Below are 20,888 nucleotides of genomic sequence, written 5' to 3'. Positions count from 1 at the left end.
GGCAATTGCAGATGGATGAATTGGGGGTACAGGATATTTACAAAACATAAAATTACTTCTAGGACCATGGCTTTATGAGGAGGAGACCTTAGAGGTCATCTAGATCAAACCCTACATTTTACAGAAGAAACAGAGGCATAGAGGGGTTGTGGCACTCCTTAAGTAGCAAAGATAGTCATCAGCAGCAGGATTTGAATTCAGAACCCTTTGACTCCAGTACTGTCCCATGTTTCCCTTTTTTCTTTCATAAACAACATAAATATATTAATCAGTTCATGACTGTGAATCATCCAGTGGGGATCCAATAAACATTAGGATTAGGCAAATAACAATAATGGAATCAAATAACACAACACTGGGTTGTGTAAGTGGTGATGTAAATAGGCCAGAAAATGAGGGTACCACATTTGGAGAAGGTATTTGCACCCTTTTCAAACAGAGAAACCCCAGAACTTAACCCCTACATATGTTTTACTTAATTGATAAATTTAGCCCCTGGTTAACAAGTACAACTAGCTAAATAAGAAAACTACCAGATTGAGGGCTGGATTGAACTCTTGTCCTTCCCTGCTCTGTTCCCCATTACAACTGAGGGCATGCTTGTCTCAGGCAATTTGTGGCACTTGTCCAGGGTGCAAGAACTTCTGGCCACAGCTCTGGATTCATACACAATAAAGGATAAGGTTAAACACAATATTGTCCAAAACTTGCAAAAAACTGGTTGTCTGGAATGATAACATTCACAGAGACCCCTCCCCAGAGGATGCTGGAAGTTATGGGCAACCACGGCTTTGATTCTCTGTGTACTGAAAGCAGGTACCCCAATAACAAATAACTAGAAAGCATATTTTTCTACACTTGGAGATGATTGACAAATTTATGGTCAATTTTTTGTTTGTGTGACATTTTATCTTTATGGGCTATGAAATGTAAGCTTTCCTTCAAATGAGATTTCACTTAATGCTTACTTTGTGGTGCACATTTGAAATGGGTTGGAGATTGGTTCTTGTTTGATTCTGCCTGATTTAATTCAGAGCTACATGAAGAACCAATTTCAAAATTAGGTGCATTGTTTAATAAAAAGTATCCTCAGGCAAATGGAAGCTACCTGTTTGATCAAGACAAGCTGTTTCCAATTCACATCAATGACTTTGTTTAAAGAAATATGTGAATAGGAAACTATTATCTTACATATAATACCTTTGTTTTCTTAAATATGAGCAAGAGGAAAAAAAGAAAAAAAAAGATTATGCAATTGTTCTAGAAGTTTATTTGCAAATGAGTCAACGTGTGTTTTGGTTGCCTCTATGGAGACTTGACCCAATTGAAATGGAGATGGGTAAACATGATGACAAAGCTGACTGTCAATGTCTTTCATGAGGGAAAAAGAGTAGGATATATTATGAAATTGTATTACTCTCTAAAATTGGGTAGAACAAGAGCATGAGATTTTTAAATTCTGCAAAGAAAGCACAAATAATTTGGTTGGACTCTGCCTTCAAACAACAACTCCATTATGCTCCTTCCCCAGTTTAAAAGGAAGGAAGGAAGGAAGGAAGGAAGGAAGGAAGGAAGGAAGGAAGGAAGGAAGGAAGGAAGGAAGGAAGGAAGGAAGGAAGGAAGGAAGGAATGCTGTGTTCAATGTGTTTGATTCCAGGACAAAATTGGTAACATTAACATCTCCAAAACAAATTAAAGAAAGCCATCAGTATAAGCATTGATGAATAATGTCCTGCCCTTCATATATGTGACTAATGTTACTAACTCATTATACACCAATTAATGCAAGTACTCTGAATACTTTCTCCACCTGTGGATATCGGTTTGCACTTCCTCCATTAGTATCCCTCTTTCCATGTTGCCCTAGTATGATCAAAGAACATATTGCAAAGTGATTTGTAGGAATGAGACTGCAACAAGTAGCAGAACTCAGCTAATTGGCTATTCATAAACTTCTTCCTTATATGGAACTGAACTCTATTTCCTCTAAATGGCTAAATTTCAAGATAGAAGGAGCATAAGAGCTTTATCTAGTGCAATCCCTTGCATTTCACAGATTAAAAAAAAACAGGGGGCGGCTAGGTGGCACAGTGGATGAAGCACTGGCCCTGGATTCAGGAGTACCTAAGTTCAAATCCGGCCTCAGACACTTGACACTTGCTGGCTGTGTGACCCTGGGCAAGTCACTTAACCCCCATTGCCTGGCAAAAACCAAACCAAACCAAACCAAAACAAAACAAAACAAAACAAAACAAAACAAAACAAAAAAACCCTGAGAAAGGTATATAACAAACATTTGTCCAGTGCTTAGTATATGCTAGGCACTGAGATCCAAATATAAGCAAAAATAAAGACAGTCCCTGCCCTCCGGGACCTTACGTTCTAACGGAAGAAAACTATATGTAAAGGGAAGCTGAAAAGTAGGAGAGGGAGCATGTGCAGGAGCATGATGATGAAACTGTGAGAGTCAGAAACATAGCAGGGAGGAGAATAAAGGTTGGCTGGGCTGGACCTCTCTCCAAAATGGAACCCACAGAAAAAAAAATCACCATTGGAAAAAAAGAGGACTGGAGCAAAGGGATTTTCCAGAATTTACTGAGGCCTGTAGAGATTCAGTCACTTGCCTGAGGTCATACAGGTTTGAACCTTGGTCCTCTGACTCCAAATTTAATATACTTTCCAGTATACCCTTGGTATGTTCACTCATTAGTTCTTATTCTAGGTGCTGAAGCTGCAACTTTTCCCCCCATCTTTTTCTTCTGAACAAATATTTGTCTAAAAAGGGGACAGAAGGGAAACACAGTATCCTCTGAGCTTCTTCAAACAATCCATGGGATATGAATCTATGAGATCTCTGCTTTAAATGACTATCTAATCCCCATTCTTTGCACAGACTGAAAGAAGTCCTGGGTCTTCCAGAAGGGTGGAAGGTACATAAGCTTTGTCACATTAATATATCTAGTATCTCTTTGGGTCAGTAATCTCTTAACATCCGAGTTTCAAAACCAGGTACATCATGCTTTGCATAACCTAAGTGCTGGGTAAATGAGGGTTGTTTGGCAGTTTTCAGAAGAAGAAATCAAAGCTATCAATAGGTAACATTTAAAAAATGTTCTACATCACTACTAATTAGAGAAATGCAATTAAAATAACTCTGAGATACCACCTCACACTAATCAGATTGACTAAAATAACAATAAATGAAAAGGACAAATGTCAAAGGAAATGTGGGGGGAAACGAGACACTAAGGCACTACTGGTGGAATTGTGAACTTATCCAATGATTCTGAAGAACAATTTGGACCTGTGCTGAAAAGGCCATAAAAACATGCAAACCAAGCTAGGTCTGTATCCCAAAGAGACCAAAGAAAAGGGAAAAGGACCTATTTGTTTTGTTTTGTTTTGCAGGGCAATGAGGGTTAAGTGGCTTGCCCAGGGTCACACAGCTACTGAGTGTCAAGTGTCTGAAGTTGGATTTGAACTCAGGTTCTCCTGAATCCAGGACCAGTGCTTTATCCATTGCATCACCTAGCTGTCCCCAAAAGGACCTATTTATACAAAAATATTTACAGCAACTCTTTTTTGTGGTGGCAAAAAATTGGAAATGGAGGGGATGCCCATCAATGGGGAAATGGTTAAATAAGTTTTGGTATATGATTGTGATGGAATACAATTATGCTATAAAAATGATGAACAGGATTATTTCCAAAAAGTCTGGGAAAACATATAAAGTAATGCACGGTGAAATGAGCAGAACCAGAACATTGTACAGAATAAGCAACAGCAATGTTGTAATGATGATCAATTGTGAATGACTTAGCTATTCTCAACAATACAATGATCCAAAACAATTCCAAAGGAACTATGATGAAAACTATTATTCACTTCCAGAGACAGAACTGATGAATGCAGATTGAAGCATACTTTTTAAACTTTCTTTTTCCTTTTTGTCTATTTTCTTTTGCAATGGCTAATAGGGAAATATGTTTTTCATGAAAAAAATAAGGCCTATTGTAGAATATTGAAATAGTTGACAAAATAGTTTTTGCTCATTCAGAAGTCAAGACATAAGGTATAAATGATAGGAAATAGTTTGTAGTAAAAAAGAAAACTGAACTTTAGGTCAGAAAGATCTAGATTTGAGACCTGGTTCTCACTGTATGTATATGGCTGTGGGTAATTAGTGTAACTTAAGAATAACATTCGTGATCTATGGAAAGAAGATAAAAGACTTTTATAATTTTGCAAATTAGAATATATCTTACAAAGCATCTTGTATGTACTAGGATTGAAAATTTGGAACTTGAAAGAGATGTTGGTAGTTATCTAGTCTAATATCTTCATCTTACAAATGAGGAAACTAAGGCCCTTCATTGGTGAAATGACTTGACTATAGTCACAAGGTTAAGTAGCATTCAGAGCCAGGATTAGAACTAGTCTTTTGTGTCTTAAATCCATGTTCCTTCCATTATACCAGATTTAATTCACAGTGTTGTAAGGATCAAATGAGATTGTATAAAAGAAAGCACATGGTAGTCATTAATGGAAATGAAGCAATGTGATGTGGTGGAAAGAGAACTGTATTTGGTTTCAGAAAACTTGGGTTTAATTCCTAGTTTACCATCAACTTGTAATGGGATCTTAGACATTCAGCTTAATGGCTCTCAGATTCAGTTTCCTCCTAAGTAGCAAAGGGATGATAATATTTGTGCTATTTACCTCATGGGGCAGCTGTGAGGATCAAATAAGATAATACAGGCGAAAATACTTTGCAATCATTCAGTGCCATGTGAACCAATGTGAGCCCTTATTATTACAACAGGTTTTTTTAAAAAGACAAACCTATAAAGCTAACAAATAGCTTTAGATTATTTTTATGAATGACTTCAAAAACATATTAGAATAATCTTTTCCCCAATTTTTATGTTTTTCTAAACTAAAATTTACATTAAATTCTTTGGAGAGCAGGAATACTATTTTTATGATCTTCTAAAATATCTAGGGATTTGTTAGGCTAATAAAAAGCAAACCCAGTGTAAGTTAACGGTACTTTTATCATTAAGATGACTGAGGGAATTCCAAAAGGACTTACTTAATAGCTTGTCACTTTCTCTTATTCATTATAATCCAATCACCACAGAAGAGGTTGTATAATAAATAGTGTAATAAAGGGCTATGGTAACAGAAGGCATATATTGTATATTGGAAAGCAATTCATAACTTTTCCCAAAGGGATTGATTGAAATATGTACCTGCCTTAATTTGCGAGCAATCTTTACAAAACCCTCAGCTCTGGCTTTAACTTATGTGAATTTTAAAATTTTTCCTGTCCTGTTGGATAACTGTTCTCTTTCTGTTTTTTTTTAAATAAACAATGCTTTTCTTTAAATGCACACACACATGAAGGCATCATAGCATAGTAAATAGAGTACCAGGCTTTGAGGCAGGGAAATTTCTGTTGAAATCCTACCACTGATATTTACTAGAAGTGTGACCCTAGACATGCCATTCACTCTGTGCTAGTCCCTGCCAATTCTTGAGGACTCACATACAAAGTGACAGACTAGTTGTCAGATCCTTGTGTATTCATATGGCCAGGCAAAAGCTTACGCCAGGGAAAATGTATTTTTCAAATTTTTTTTAACTGTTGCTTTTTAGAGGGAAAACAGAGAAAACGGGATGTTCTCAGCTGTAGCCACTACCCAGCATCAAAGAAAATGGCAAAACTTTTTAGCTGTGTTAGGGGTAAAAGGAAGATGAACTGACATTAGAGACTGGAATGAGGAATAGAATGGATCAGCTACAGAGGAGCAAATTTAAGCTTGAAATAAGGAAAAAGCTCAACAGGTTATCCAAAAGTGAAAAGGGCTACATCTAGATGTAATGGACACCACCTTGCCAGATACTATTTATAAAAATAGTAGTTATTGTCATAATCCAGCTATCCCTTGAAGATCTGGTGAGGTAGAGTCTAACATCTGCAAAGTTCTTTACAAGCATTATCTCATTTGAACCTCATAATTCCATGAACTGAGTTCTATTCTTGTCTCTTAATGTTCATTGCCCTGCAAAACAAAAACAAAAACACAAAAAACCCATATGTAGTCAAGCAAGCTAATGTCCACATTGCCCATGTCTAAAAAACCAAAAAAATATACATGTGTACCTATGTATATATTTGTATACATACATAAGTCTTATTCTTAATTCTGAGTCTTTTACATCTCTATCCAGAAGTGGGTAGTATGTTTCATCCCCAGTCCTTTGGAATTATGTTTGGTCATTATTCTGATCTGAGTTCCTAAGTCTTTCAAAATTGTTTACTTTTACCATATCATTGTCATTTTATAAATTGATCTGGTTCTGCTCACTTCACTTTATATTAGTTTATAAATTTCTTCCTAAGTTTCTATGAAACCATTCTTTCTACCATTTCTTGCAACATAATAGTATTTCATTATATTTATATACAATAAATTGTTCAACTGATGAGCACCCCCGCCGAGATTCCAATTCCTTCCTGCTTCCAAAAGTGTTATAAATGTTTATATTTCCTTAGAGTTGATTTTCCTTCCCATAATTTACCCTCCCTCTAATTCACCCTTCTGTGTTCTCCCCTTTTCCTCTGTTTCCCTGTTGACTGAAGTGTATTTCTATATGGAACTGTATGGATATATGTATAGTGTGTATTCTTGCCTCCTTTGTTCAGGTTAGAAGAAAATAAAGTTTGAATGTCAGTCACTCATCCATCATTTCCTTATTATTTGTGTAGACTTCTTGCTCTCCCTGATTATATGAAATAATTTTCTGTAGCCTTCTTTTTGCTTCTTCTCCCAAACTCTGTGTATTCCTCTTCCTTTCTCTTTACATTATTCTTTTAAAATCCTCAAGACATAATAGAACCATTCCCAGTCCTTCTGCCTAATTAGACTCTTTTTATGATCCTTGATGATGATAGGGTTGAGAGGGGACACATCTATCATCTCCCCATATTTGAAAGTAAGCAATTTGTCCTTGTTTAGTCCCTTATGGTTCTTCATTGATGTTTACCTTTTTGTTACTCTTAAACTCCAGTGTTTGAACTTCAAAGTTTCTACAAGGCTCTCCTTTGTGGGGTGTTTTTTTTTCCACCAGGAAAGGTTGTAATTTTCATTAAAGATATTATATATATGTCTTCATATATGTCTATGCAGGTGTATGTGTATGTGTATGTGTATGTGTATATGTATATATTCCTCTGTAAGATTATATTCAGTTTTGCTGGGTAAGTTATTGTTGGCTATAAGTCTATATCTTTTCCCTTCTAGAATATCATATCCCAAGCTCTCTGCTCCCTTAAAGTGGTGGCTACTAAATTGTATATAATTCTGACTGTGGCTCCTTGGTACTATAATTCTTTTTTTTTTCCTGGCATTTTGTAGCATTTTTTTCTTTGGCTATGCTATTCCTGGAGGTTTTCATTCAAGGGTTTCTTTCAGGAAGTAGGGTTGGATTTTTTTTTCATTTGTTTTGGTTTTTTGTATTTCCATTTTGTACTCTGGTTCTAAGATCTGGAAGTTTTATGTTTTTTTTTCTTTTTTGGAAATATAATATCTAGACTCTTTTTTACTTATGCCATTCAGGTAGTCCAATGATTCTGAAATTTTTCCTTTAATTATTTGAAGGTTAGTTGTTTTTGCTATGAGATACCTTACATTTTCTTCTATTTTTCACTCTTGACTTTAACATTTCTCATCGTCTTATGGAATCATTTTCTTCTCTTTCATCCATTCCAATTTTCAGAGACTTTGTTACTTGCACAAAGTTTTGTACCTTTGTGCTAAGCTATTAATTCCTTTTCCAATTCTTTCTCCTATAGCTTTCATTTCTTTTCCATATTTTCTCTTTAGCTCTCTCTTAAAAAAAAAACTTTCTTGGCATTTTAAACTCTCTTTGAAGGCTTATTTCATCTGCTTCAATAATGCTATGTCCAAGCTGTGTTTTTCTTTAAGATTTTGCTTATAGATATTTTGGGACCATTCTCTGCTTCTGAGTTTGTGCCTTGAGTTCACCTGTTGCCATAACAGCTTTTTTAGGGTGAGATTTGTTCTGTTTCATTATGCTTCCAGTCTGCTTCCTGTCTTCAAAAATTAATTTTAGGGCTGGGTTTTGTGTACTTCTGGAGGGAAGGTATGGGCTAGACCTGTTGCTGCTTTCTTGGGGATATTAAGTGTTATTCTATTTCAGGATCTGGGGTACAGCTCAGACTGAGGACATGCAAGTTTTCAGTGTTCCCAAAGTGGCCTGGTTCAAGGCAAAGTCTGATCACTGCCTCCTTGGTTTGAGCTCTGCAAGTTCAGACTTTGGTTTGTATCTAAGCAATAGTAGAATGCTATTAGACTCAACCACTATCAGCCAGCTGGGAAACCCTGTTGGTTCGATGACAGAATTGTAGGCTCCCCTTTGGTTGGAGATTCCTGCCCTAGTTACTTCTCTTCAAGATTCAGACTGGGTTGAAAGCTGAATATGAGACCCTGATCACCTGGGGGTCCACGTTATATTACTGCTGCTATTTTTCTAAACTTCTTCATTCCCAAGTATGAAGGCTAGAACTATAGACTTCTTCTTATGCTACACCGCCATGCTTGGGTGTAGGTACTTTCCTCCATCTGCCCTGAATCTATGACCCAGTACTGGGAAACAGGCTATGAAGCTGTCATTTAGCACCTGTTCCTGCACTGAGCCAAGGTCAATATTTCACAGTATCCATCTTGTACCTACTCTTGTCCTGGTGCACAGCTTCTCTCTTGGTAATAGAATATTCTGCATGTGGAACGCTCCTGTCTACTCCCCATTGTTTGTGTCCACAGACCTTTCTGTTGGTCTCCCTAGGCTGCCCAGTGATAGAAAAAATGACTCATTGTGCCTTTTTCTTGGATTACAGTCCGGTGTGTTTTCTAGGTCTGTTTAAAGAAGATTTTTTGTTTGTTTTTTGAGGAGAGGGGGATAAAGCAGAGTTATACTTTTCCCTAATATTCCACCATCTTGTTTCTGCCTCCCTTATGAAACACTTGTGATGTGGATGTATTTAGTTTTTTTTTAAGTGAATTAGAGGGAATTCATCATGGTTTGCAAAAAGAGCTTTTGGAATGAGGAAAAAAAATGGTCAGTTAACGAGATCACGATTCATCACAATTACTCTGTAAGAAGAGAGAGGGGGCATGACTTATAGAACAGGCAGGTCTTGAAGTCAGGAAGGCCAAGGGTCAAGTCCTCTCTCTACCATGTAGCTTGGTAGTGCTAACCAAGGGTAAAGTCACTTGGTCACTTTTGCTTTCCAGGAAGCTCTCTAAAGAATACAAGGTAAAGAGGGCTTGTTCATTTGCAATGAGGAAAGGCATTTTTAAAAAATCCCCAGAGTTCCCTTTACTGATAAAGTCATAGATATGAGCTAAGATATGAACAACTAAACTATCTCATTGACACCAATTTAAAGTCTATAGCTCACATACATTTGAAAAGGGAAAGAAGCAATAATAATTTGCATTTCTATAGCACTGATGGTTTACCAAGAACCTTCCCTCCCCCCCCCCCCCCCCACACACAACCCATTCTATGATCTAAGTGGTTCAAGCATAGCCATAGTGCTGTGCTGTATGAGGCAGGGGAAGACTGTTGGATCTGGAGTTAGGAGAGAGTTGGTTTTCTATATCTTATTTAATACTTCCTAGCTATGTAACCATGGGCCAGTTTCCCTCTCTGAATCCCATTTTCCTTATTTATAAAAAGTAAACAATAAAGGGCAGCTAGGTGGCACAATGGATAGAGCACCGGCCCTGGAGTCAGGAGTACCTGAGTTCAAATCCGACCTCAGACACTTAACACTTACTAGCTGTGTGACCCTGGGCAAGTCACTTAACCCCAATTGCCTCACTAAAAAAAAAAAAAGAAAAAAAAGTAAACAATATACTTTTAGTATCTTCCTCATAGGGTTGTTTTGAACATTAAATGAGGTAATACACAATCATAAGCTCTTTAGATTTTGAGCTCCTTGAAAGAAAAAAAGTGTCTTTTGCCTCTTTTTGAATACTCAGCACCTAGCATTGTGCCTAGCACATAGTAGACACTTAATAAATGCTTATTAATCTATTGATTGCTTACTGTACATAAAGTGCTTTGCAAGTCTTATTTAAATATCAATTATCCCTATCACTCTGATTTAACAGAAATGAATTCGAAGCTCAGAGGGGTTAAGAAAGTTGTCCTTGTTTATATTTGTACTAATATCCATACCAAGGTATCTTCACTCCCAGTTCAGCATTCTTTCTTATACATCACACTTCCTCCTCTCTTAATGTTCATACTAAGTCATGCTATTTGAAACAAACCAATTTCCATGTAAATAGGCTTGTGTTTTAGGAGAATATTAAACAGAAACATATATTAAAGGGTAAAATACAGTTTCCACTGTGCTATGGGCTCATATCATCCCAAAGGACCTCTGTAAAAAGTTGTTAGTCTTGGGAAGTAGCATCAAGCTGACAGATTCTTATTAAGAGCCGACTTGAGTTCCTTCTATCAGATTCCAAAACCCATGAAAATTAGATTGACCTATAATTGTGTGACAGTCAAAGAATTATACCCTCTCTAACTAGAAAAGGAGGTATGCAGATATATACAAGCTCAGCAAGTAATATACTATACTGAAGATAAGATTTCTGACTTTGAAGGCATACGGTGAGTCTTCTTGAAGTCAGGGAAAGGGGAGGAGTTGGCATGAAATATATTCTACTAGAAGTGCCCAGGAGACAAACTATACCTTACCATTGACAAATGTCCCCTTTTTCGCCTAGATTACCTTACTACCTGTTCAATTCTTATATCGTTTTATGGATATGTGACATAATTTTCCTCTGTATTTCCAGAACTGCTTTATGTTTATATTTGAATTGCATAATCTATAATTTACATAGTATACCCAATGCATACTTAACAGTGATTTTATGAAATTTGAATTAACCTGGAGGCAAACATCCCAGGTGCAAATCAAAGAAGCAGACATGGGAAGCTTTTTAGAGATTGCGCAGAATAAATATGAAGGTGGGAGGGGAAAAAGAGAATCTAAAAACCATTTCCAATTTTTATAGCATATATAATAAGGAAACAAACACCTTTAGGAAGCACTGAATAGATTCATTTGAGGCAGTGTGATTTAGAGGGAAAATCATTGGAAAAGGAATCAGGGTATCAGGGTTTGAATCTTGGTTCTGTTAACTAGCCGCAATCTTTGACAATCCCCAAGTGAACCATGGACATCTTTTACTCTCTTTCAAAATAAAGGGTTCACACCAGAATTGGGGGTTCTTAACTTTCTTGTGCCATGGACCACTTTGCCCTTTGGTGAAGCCTTTTACATACAGTTATTTATTTTTTTTCCAAGTTCATAAACCTCCAGTTAAAAATCCTTGGACCACATAATCTCCAAGTTCTCTTTGAGTTCTGACATAGTCCAACAAACATGTTATTTTTAAATTCGATTTATTATTTCAACAAACAAAATTCCATTTTTTCCCTTCCATTGAAAAAGAGAAACAAAAAGCCCTGTAACAAATATATAACAAAAATAATTCCCACATTGATCTTTTCCCCAAAATATGTCACAATCTCCCAGAAAGTAGGTATCACTTTTCATCATAGGTCCTCTTGAGTCATGTCAACAAACATTTCTTAAGTACCACTATGTTCAGGTAATGTAGTAAGCACTAGGGATATAAAGGAAAGCAAAAAACAAAACAAAACAAAACAAAAAAAGTCTCTGCCCTCAAGATGTTTACTTTCTAATGGGGAGACAACATGTGAATCATTAGGTCCATCATCATTATCATCATTAGCATTTATATAGTACTTAACATTTACCAGACACTGTGCTGTGTTCTACAAATATGATCATATTTCAACCTTACAATAACACTAGGTAGTAGGTACTATTACTACCTGTCTTTTACTAGTGAGGAAATTGAGGCAGAGGATGAGTGATTTGTCCAGAGTCTCACATACAAGATATATGTATATGCATGCACACATATGCATACAAGTATGTACACACATTTACATGTATGTACGCATGCAAGTATACATGTATATACACATTTATATATACACATGCATACACACATACATGCGTGGATGCATATGGAATTTCAGAGGAATAGTCATTAGGAGCAGGGCATAGCAGGCAAAAATCTCTTGTAGAAGGTAAGATTTAAGCTGTCTTGAAGGAAGACAGGGAAACTAAGATGTGAAAGCAAAAAGACAGACCATTCCAGGAATGAAGGACAGCTAGTGCTAAAGCACAAAAAAAGGAAGCTTCATGTTGGTTTTTGTAGTTTCAGTCATTTCAGTAATTTCTGATTCCCCATGACGCCATATGGGAATTTTCTTGGCAAAGATACCAGAGCGGCTTGTCATTTCCTTCTCCAGTTCATCTTACAGATGAGGAAACTGAGGCAAACAGGGTTAAGAAACTTGTCCAGAGTCACATAGATAGGAAGTATCTGAAACTAGATTTGAACTTGGGAAGTTGTCTTCTTGACTTTAGGCCTGGCGCTCTATCCACTGCATCACCTAGCTGCCCTCATCTGCCTTCATCTGTAAAATGAGGGACTTTATCTCTGAGATTCCTACCAATTCTAGAGAAATGTTGAGTGATTCTGCTGCCTGTTAGATCTTTCCCACACACACCTCCATGGAGTTTTACTCTGATTCTCAGATAACTTAAAGGTTATGAATATTTTTCCATCACAACCCTGTAAGGACACAGGTCTACCACATGGGAGGAAATAGGGCCCTACCATCTCCTTATGCTATTATCATATATCTCTCCTCCATTTCTCAGCCCAGCTCTTTGAAATAAGTTTTCTACACTGCCTCCCTCATGTGGAAGAATAGCAACCAGGCCACTCTGGTTGGATTGTAGATTGTGTGGAGAGAAGTGTAAGATGATTGGAAAATGAAGCAGGAACTGGGTTATGAAGATTTTTAAATATCAAAGAGAAGACTTTATATTTGATCCTGGAGATAATAGGGAGTCACTAGAAAAAGTTACCTCAGCAGATGAGTGGAAAGTGGGGAAAGACTTGAGGGAATGAGACAATCTAGAAGGGAATTGCAATAGTCCAGGAAAGAGATGATAAGAGACTGAACTAGGGTGGTGGCTGTGAGAGTAAAGAGAAGGGGTAACAGGGGGCAGCTAAGAGGCACAGCAGATAAACAGGCCCTGGATTCAGGAGGACTTGAGTTCAAATCTGGCCTCAGACACTCGACACTTACTAGTTGTGTGACCCTGGGCAAGTCACCTAACCCCAATCGCCTTACCAAAATAATAATAATAATAATAACAACAATAATAATAATGGCAGAGTGACACATGTATGCATTCATCAAAAAAAAAACCATCACTCAACAGGAGCTACCTATACTGATGAAAACATGGGTCTAATTTTAAAAAGATGTCATTAAGTAAGCAAGAAGTTTATTTTCTTATATGTGCTTTTATTCCAAAAGAGTTTCATTTTTGGATTGAAATATGTTTTTAAAAATGTCCTATAATGCTTTTCTTAGGGTCCATGCCAAAAGACTAATTTATATGTTGGTAGTCTTAGATGGATTGTAAAATGAAGCCAAAATAAACAGGATTCAGATTATACTGAATACCCCTTAGAGCTATGGTGTATTTCAACAAGTCATTTGTTTACAAACAAATTTCTCCCAGACCACTTTTTCCTGCTTCTCAATCTATGTTACTATATAAAACTGGAAAGGGTGCACTTTGGATCATCTAGAGCATGGCTTCTTAAACTTTTTCCACTCACGGCCCCTTTTTGCCTGAGAAATTTTTACATGACCCCGGTTATATACGTATATAAAATAGGTATCCAGGGCAGCTAGGTGGTGCAGTGGATAAAGCACTGGCCCTGGATTCAGGAAGACCTGAGTTCAAATCTGACCTCGGACACTTGACACTTACTAGCTATGTAACCCTGGGCAAATCACTTAACTCTCATTGCCCAAGAAAACAAATAAATAAAATAGGTATCCATAACCTTTTACTGTTGTCAAAATTTTGCAACCCCCACATCAGTTATGGGAGCCATATGAGCTCATGACCCACAGTTTAAGAAGCTAGGACCTAGAGATGTTTGAGGAATGAGGAAACTACTTCTCCCCGACAACTTAAACTTAAAACCCTCTTCCACTTTTGTCCCCAAATTTAAATGAAGTCATTGGTCTTTCTCAAACTCAAATTGAGTTTTTCCTCCTCAAACAGAGAAATGGAATAAATCAATCAGGCGCAGTGACTAAGGGTTGACTTAGCAGCCTTGATTTGTCTACCTGCTTCCTCAACCATTTTCCAAACCTACCTTGTTTTCCACAGGGTGAAGGGGTTAAGGGAAAGACATTCATTTAGGTAAAAGAAGTGTGTTACAGAGGAGGTTAAAAAAGTACTGTTCTAAAAGTCAATATACCTGGATTCCACTCTGAGCTCTACACTTAGTTTACAAAGGAATTTTGGACAAATCATTTCATGAAGGACTTAGTTATCTCAAGTTGTTGGATTAGATGATATTTAAGATTTCTTCTAGTTCTTCATGCATGGTTGGCAGGGTGTTGAACTTGATATGAAGACTTGGGTTCAAATTCTTACTCAGTCCTTAAAGCACCTTTGTGTCTATGGGTGATTCAATCTCTCTCAAGTCCCAGTTGACTCATCTGAAAATAAAATAATAACTATAGCATGTATATTACAGGGTTGTTGTGAGTCTCAGATGATATTTGGGAAAACAATGCAAAACACAGTATAAATGTCGGTAATTATAAAAGTCTATGATAGCTGGTTGTTCTACATTTCCAAATAGCAGAGTATAGGAAAGGGACTATTGTCAGTGAGGAATTTTCAATAATGGAACAGCTTAGACAGTATATTAATGTTGTTATTTGTCCTTCATTCTTGAAGGGGACCATGATATAGGGAGGTGATATCATGACTTGCACTGAATTAGATTTTTTTAAAGCATTGCAAGGTCATCAGCCTGACTCCTCCAGAGCTATCTGGGTTCAGTGGCAAGATATATATCAGAATGACTGGAGATGACCCCAGATATTTAAGACAATTGAAGTCTAGTGACTTGCCCAGGGTCACACAGCTAGTGTTTATATGAATATGAAGGTAGGGTTCTTCAGGATCAGGAAAAAAATATCTGCTATTGTGATTGAAGAAGGAAAGAGTCTAGAGGTCTTTTATTTGTTATACAGTTCTTTTTAAAGAAAATTACTTAAGCTATACTTCATTTAGTAGTCTATGTAAATGTTGAAAATCAGTTTAAATGAAGATTGTTACACCCTGGAAGTATCTCCAAATTATTATCTATTTGTAGTCCATCAGTTATCCTCCATTTATCACTTATGTAGAACACTACCTTCAGTTTTGACTAAATCAAATCAAAGGCAAAATCCTAATTTAGGAAATCAGCTTCTTAAAAAACCCTGGGTAAAAGTTTTTTGCAGACAGGAATGAATGTTAAATTTCTAGACCTATAAGGACTGAGTGTAAAACTATATAATATTCTAAAAATAGCTTCTAAAGTTATTTTGTGAGCATATGATATACATGTGCAAAAATATGCCTAGCCAATAAGCATTTATTAAGCACCTACTATATGCCAGGCACTGAGGGTATAGAAAAAGCCAAGATATAGTCCTTTCCCTGTGCTTTACAATTAGTCTCATTTGATACTCCTAAGAACTCTGAAAGTAGGTGCTATCATCATGCTTATTATTACAGATGAGGAATTGGAGGAAAACGGAATTTAAGTGACTTCCCAGGATCACACAGCTAATAAGTGTCTTAAGTAAATCTTCCTGACTCTAGGTCCAGTGCTCTATCCACTGCTCCACCTCTATACAAAAAATAATAACTTCAGAAGCTGCTAATTGTTTTTTCTGTTACATAGTTCTACATCCAGAACTGTGAGCTATCTCTTTTTGTTTTTGTTTTATAACGTTCAGTTCTGTCTGGGCAAAATCCTTGAACGCTTGGGAATCTAATCCCAAATAATATGTTAGATGTGTGTTGTTTTAGAGACAAAACTGCGGATATAGAGAATATATGTATCTATGGCTATATGTGTATGGATATATATCCACACACCTATATATGATCACCCCCTATATACTCATTGAGACACACACATATATAGTTATAGATCCATACACACACACACACAGAAATCTATATTGTATACATACTTGCATGCAAGGATGGAGGTAAAATCAGCATTTCTCAAAAAGAAAAAAAAAGCCTAGTCTCATTTCCAAAAAAAGGGGTGAAATAAAATCGTCTCTTCATTCCTCATTCCCCTCCCCCATACCCGCTTGTATATCACTAATAATGGTTTCTGGCTACTGTAAATCACGTTAAAAGCACAGAAGCGACTACTGTGGCCGTTTGCTCCTTGTAGAAATTACCTCCGCAGCCCGCTTTGAAATGAGGAAGGAGGAAACCCCCGCCACTGATGTTTGGCTGTGCTGCAGCGGTTGTTGATGTAATCTCCTAGCCCAGCGGTGTTCCCCATCGCTTCCCGCTTCCCCGCCCCTCACCCCCTTTTCTCCGGCAGACGGAGACAGAGTGCAACTCTTCAGCCACAATAAAGGCTTTTTGTAACTCGATACCTTTGCCCACTAGTGCTGAACTGCTGGAAAGCAGGGGGCGGAAGGTGGGGGAGGTGACCGAGTGAGCCCCCTCGCCTTCAGTTTCCCTTAGAATCGTGATCTTTCCCTCTCCCCATCAAACCCTTTCCTCCACTGGGGCCTGCAGCGGAGGCTGCTGCTGATGCTGCTATCACAGCTGCAGTTAGAAGTGCATCCCAGGCTGTGGGAAGCTCATTTGGAAGATGAGGGGCGTTCCTCTGCTGTGCTCGGCCCCCACAGTTCCCGGACCTCACACACACACACACACACACACACACACACACACACACTTCTTCGTGCAGTAGTGAGTTGCGGGTTCTCTTCTCGCCCCCTTAAGCATCTAAGGGAGGGAGGTAAAGTGTTCGGAGGGGATTCTCCCCATTTCTCCCTCTCCTAGGGCCCTCCTCATTTAAGGGAGTTTGAGAGGATCTTTTGGTGGCAAAAGGTACCCTCGTCATTTCCGCTAGTCTGTGTGGGTGTGCCTGGGGTTTTAATTCTCCTTGCAAGAGGCTAGTCCGGAGCTTGGAGGGTGGGGGTGCGGGGGCCGAGCTCTTGGGAAAGAGAGAGACACCAAGGCCCTGCTGAGAGACTGGAGAGCTCCCCTTTCAAAGCCCTTGGTAGAACAGCCTTAACCTAATCCTTAGTCTTGCTTTAGGAAGGAGCACCTAGGAGCTGTGGTGGTGGCAGCAGCCACCAGTAGCAGCTGCAGCAGCAGCATCGGGTGAGGGCAGCAGACGTCTGAGCCGTGCTCAGCGCCCCCTCTTCCCGCCCGTCCCCCCCCCCGCCCCCCACGGGAGGAAAACAGCAGTATGAATTGGAACCCTACATAGAGAGAGAGACAGAGACAGAGAGACAGAGAGGGACGGAGAGAAGGAGGTGGGGAAACAGCTGAAGGGACTGAGCAGAAGGCGGAGGAGGAGGAGGAGGAGGAAAAGGAGGAGAAGGAGAGAGCTGCGATTTGGTGGCGTCTCCCTCCCTCTCCCGGGCTGGGCTGCCTGTCGCTGATGCTCTGGTTTTGCTGAGAGAATTTGCAGCAGGGAGTGCTACCGGGAAACCTGATACAATAAGGCAGTCTGCTTCCCTTCCTCCGGTTCCCCCGCTCCGACCCATCCATCTACCCAGAGAGCCCCCTACCCTCTCTGCGGGAGAAGAGGAACCAGGAGGGGAAAGATAAGATTTCTAGGGTGCTTTTTCTTTTCGAGTTCTTCGCCTGACAAAGAAATCGATCCCATTCCCAATGGCTCTTATCATGGAACCCGTGAGCAAATGGTCTCCGAGTCAAGTGGTGGACTGGATGAAAGGTAATTCCAATGGTTCAGGCTGTGAGGTTTGGGGAGAAAAGGGAGGGGGTGGAGGAGAATCCCCCCCCCCCAGTAACCAATTAATTCGTCATATCTTCTTTAATTTAGAAATACTCGGAAGGACATGGCTAATGGGTATAGAAATGCGTCTCATCAGCGCCGAGGCATTTGTTTTGTATTCCGAGTGAAATCTCTTCTAGCCCAGAGACCTATGGATTCCCGCCTGCCCCCCCGCCATCATTTTGAATGGGGCGATCGTAGGGTTGGGGTCTTCTGTTAACTATCCTTTAATATAACCCCCAACACACACGCTCAACCCCCATCTTCTTGTTCTGATTCATTCCACCAAGCTGGGGCCCTCTCTCTTCCTCCCCTAGAGCTGCAAGGCAGGTGTGTTTACCGGGGCAGACGAGGGGTTTCCGGGGGTTCTAGGAGAAGGTTGACCTCTCTTCTCTTGCACAGGTTTTGCCCCAGTGCAAAGGAAGCGCAGGACAAATCCGTGCCACCGGGGAGAAATCTTATCGCTGGCGCAGAGCTTGCCAGGGATAGAGCAAAGCTGGGGATAGTGATGCGGGGGCGATGAGAAAGCTCAGACTTTCTAAGTGATCTGTTGTCTCAAGCAGGTAGCAAAGCGTGGTTTATGTGTGTGGCCTTTTAATCGTGTCTATTGCTATTATCCTCTTCCCCCTACTTTTACAGTTACAGGAATGAGAAGGAAAATCACGAATGTGAGAGTCCCTAAATCTGTTGTTTGTTTGTTTGTCTCACCCCTACCTTCTAAGATCGCAGACACCTACTGGAAATCTCTCGCACAATTGCCATCCCTTCCCCCTGCTGCCCCCCCCCCCCCCGCCCTTTTCATTTTCTTAGTCTATCTCCGCACCTTTCCTTCCACCTCTACCCCTCTAATTTGCTAACTATTAAAAGAAAAATGGGAACACTAGTTCTCTAGTTAGAAATGATGAGGCGCTTCAGCGGTATTACGGCCAGTGCCGCGGAGGTGGTAATAAACCACTGAGGCAGCAGGGCTTTCCCCAGAGTCCACGCAAAGGATGCTCAGCGCGGCTCTGGCGAATCCGTCTGCTTTGTAATGCACGATGCTACTGGGATAGAAGAGAAGCGGGAGGATTTCCCTCAGGGACCCACCAGGCAGGCCGAAATCAATTGTTTTCAGTGCTGCCAATTCACCCCCCATAACCTCCCCCTCCCTTCCTGGTTCACTGCAGACTGGACTCTTGACAAAAACACTGAAGCTGCTGGTGCTTATTTATATGGTCGCTGATGATACATTACAATGTCAGGAACTGCCAAACTTCTCTCTCTTATTTGCAGTCTTCTTTTCCCCTATTCTGAAATGTTGCTGCTTCCTCTGGTCCACATATAAAGATATTCATTCCCAATTGGATTTTATTAAATGAAACACGATCTGGAGTCCATTTCAGCTATCCCTGTCTTCCCTAGGACCTTTTTATGAGAATAGAAATTGCTCCCCCTCCACCATCATCCCCCCTCCACCCCCCCACACTCCAGCAGCAAAATCAACAACAAAATTCCATATTGCCTACTGCTAAAATATTGGAGAGTTTGAGGAGAGAAAGGGATTTATCTAGACCGACACAACATGTGACTTTCATGAACTTAAGAGTTTGGAGATGTAAATCCATTAACAAGGGTCATAGTTATGCAAAGTATAAGATGCTCTAGATGGAAGTCTCCAAGACAGCTCATCATTTCTCATTTATGAATGTGCTTTAATGCGGAGGTAAGGTAGCTTGGCTTTCTGTGTCTCAGGTGAGTAGGCACAGCCCAGAGAAGACTAGCGAGATGTTCCCTCTCTTCCCCATACATATCTCTTTTCACTTTTTGTTAATTTCCTATAACTTGTGTGGTTTTTTTTTCTTATACATTTTATCCTCTTTTTCTTCCCTTTTCCATTTAGTTTTCTTTTCTGACCCATTTGTCTTTGGTTTCTTCTTCTTCTTCTTCTTCTTCTTCTTCTTCTTCTTCTTCTTCTTCTTCTTCTTCTTCTTCTTCTTCTTCTTCTTCATCCTCCACTTGTAGACTGTTTTTGCCCTTCATCTTCCCTCTTTGGAAATTTCCCTTCTTACAGTGCCACAGCTATTTCTTCTAGATGAAGAGAAGCTGTGCTTGCCTTCTTCTATGGCAAGCAGGTCTTGCTTCTCTGAGCAAGAAATGAATGCTAAGACACATGGAAAGTGAAAATACTGAACTAATTATTAGTTGAATAACTAAATATTTCTTTGTAATTGATGGAAAGCTCACTTCAGTTTGAGTCTGGTTAAACTCCCCAGAGAAAAACTGTTTTGACTCTATTGGTAGTCAAATTACCTGTATAAACACAATTTTCTCCTCCCTCAAAATTCCCATGATGCCCCTAGGCAGTTTCTTGGGGGCATCATGACACTCATCCTCCATCTTCTCTCTCCTCCTTACTTCTTCCCCCTTCCAGAAAAGTACAATTTCTCCATTCCCAATCCTATTTTGAAGAAAACGCTCAATAGTTTAGGGCCACTGCCACATGTCCAAAATATCATGGGCATGTTATGTATTGACCTTATAAACTTTCTAGAACACCAGTTATCCATTTAAAATTGATCCACTTTAAACTACGAGACATTTGAAACCAGGGTAATATTTTTTAGCTATCATATAAAATTACTATTGTTATCTTGAAGTTGGAGAACAGGTTTCAGTACCTGTTGGTGAAGTTTAAAAAAGGGACTTCAAAAGATAAAGGCAAGGCACCTGAGAACCAAAATCACTGAGTGCATGGGTTTGCACAGAAACGTCCTGAATTAGAAAACTGAAATAATTATTTGAATGATTCAGGTCTTAAACTAC

The 20,888-nt window shown here is 39.1% G+C and overlaps 1 protein-coding gene across 10 annotated transcripts in view; it reads left to right on the top strand.

The window, feature by feature from the left end:
• The first annotated feature begins 17,218 nt into the window (after window positions 1–17,218).
• Window positions 17,219–20,888, top strand: part of CNKSR2 (connector enhancer of kinase suppressor of Ras 2) — a 322,983-nt gene continuing 319,313 nt past the window's right edge. For 4 of the 10 annotated variants that reach the window (XM_043991408.1, XM_043991406.1, XM_043991404.1 and 1 more), the window contains exon 1: window positions 17,224–18,026. In XM_043991408.1, the coding sequence (XP_043847343.1) occupies window positions 17,963–18,026 (64 nt within the window). In that variant the 5' untranslated portion in view covers window positions 17,224–17,962. Of the gene's footprint in view, window positions 18,027–20,888 lie in introns of all 10 variants that reach the window. The other 6 variants (XM_043991407.1, XM_043991403.1, XM_043991410.1 and 3 more) reach the window with 4 other exon arrangements.

The sequence above is a fragment of the Dromiciops gliroides genome, chromosome 3 (genome assembly GCF_019393635.1).
Source record: "Dromiciops gliroides isolate mDroGli1 chromosome 3, mDroGli1.pri, whole genome shotgun sequence".
Taxonomy (NCBI): domain Eukaryota; kingdom Metazoa; phylum Chordata; class Mammalia; order Microbiotheria; family Microbiotheriidae; genus Dromiciops; species Dromiciops gliroides.
This window is presented reverse-complemented; position numbering and strand designations above follow the sequence as displayed.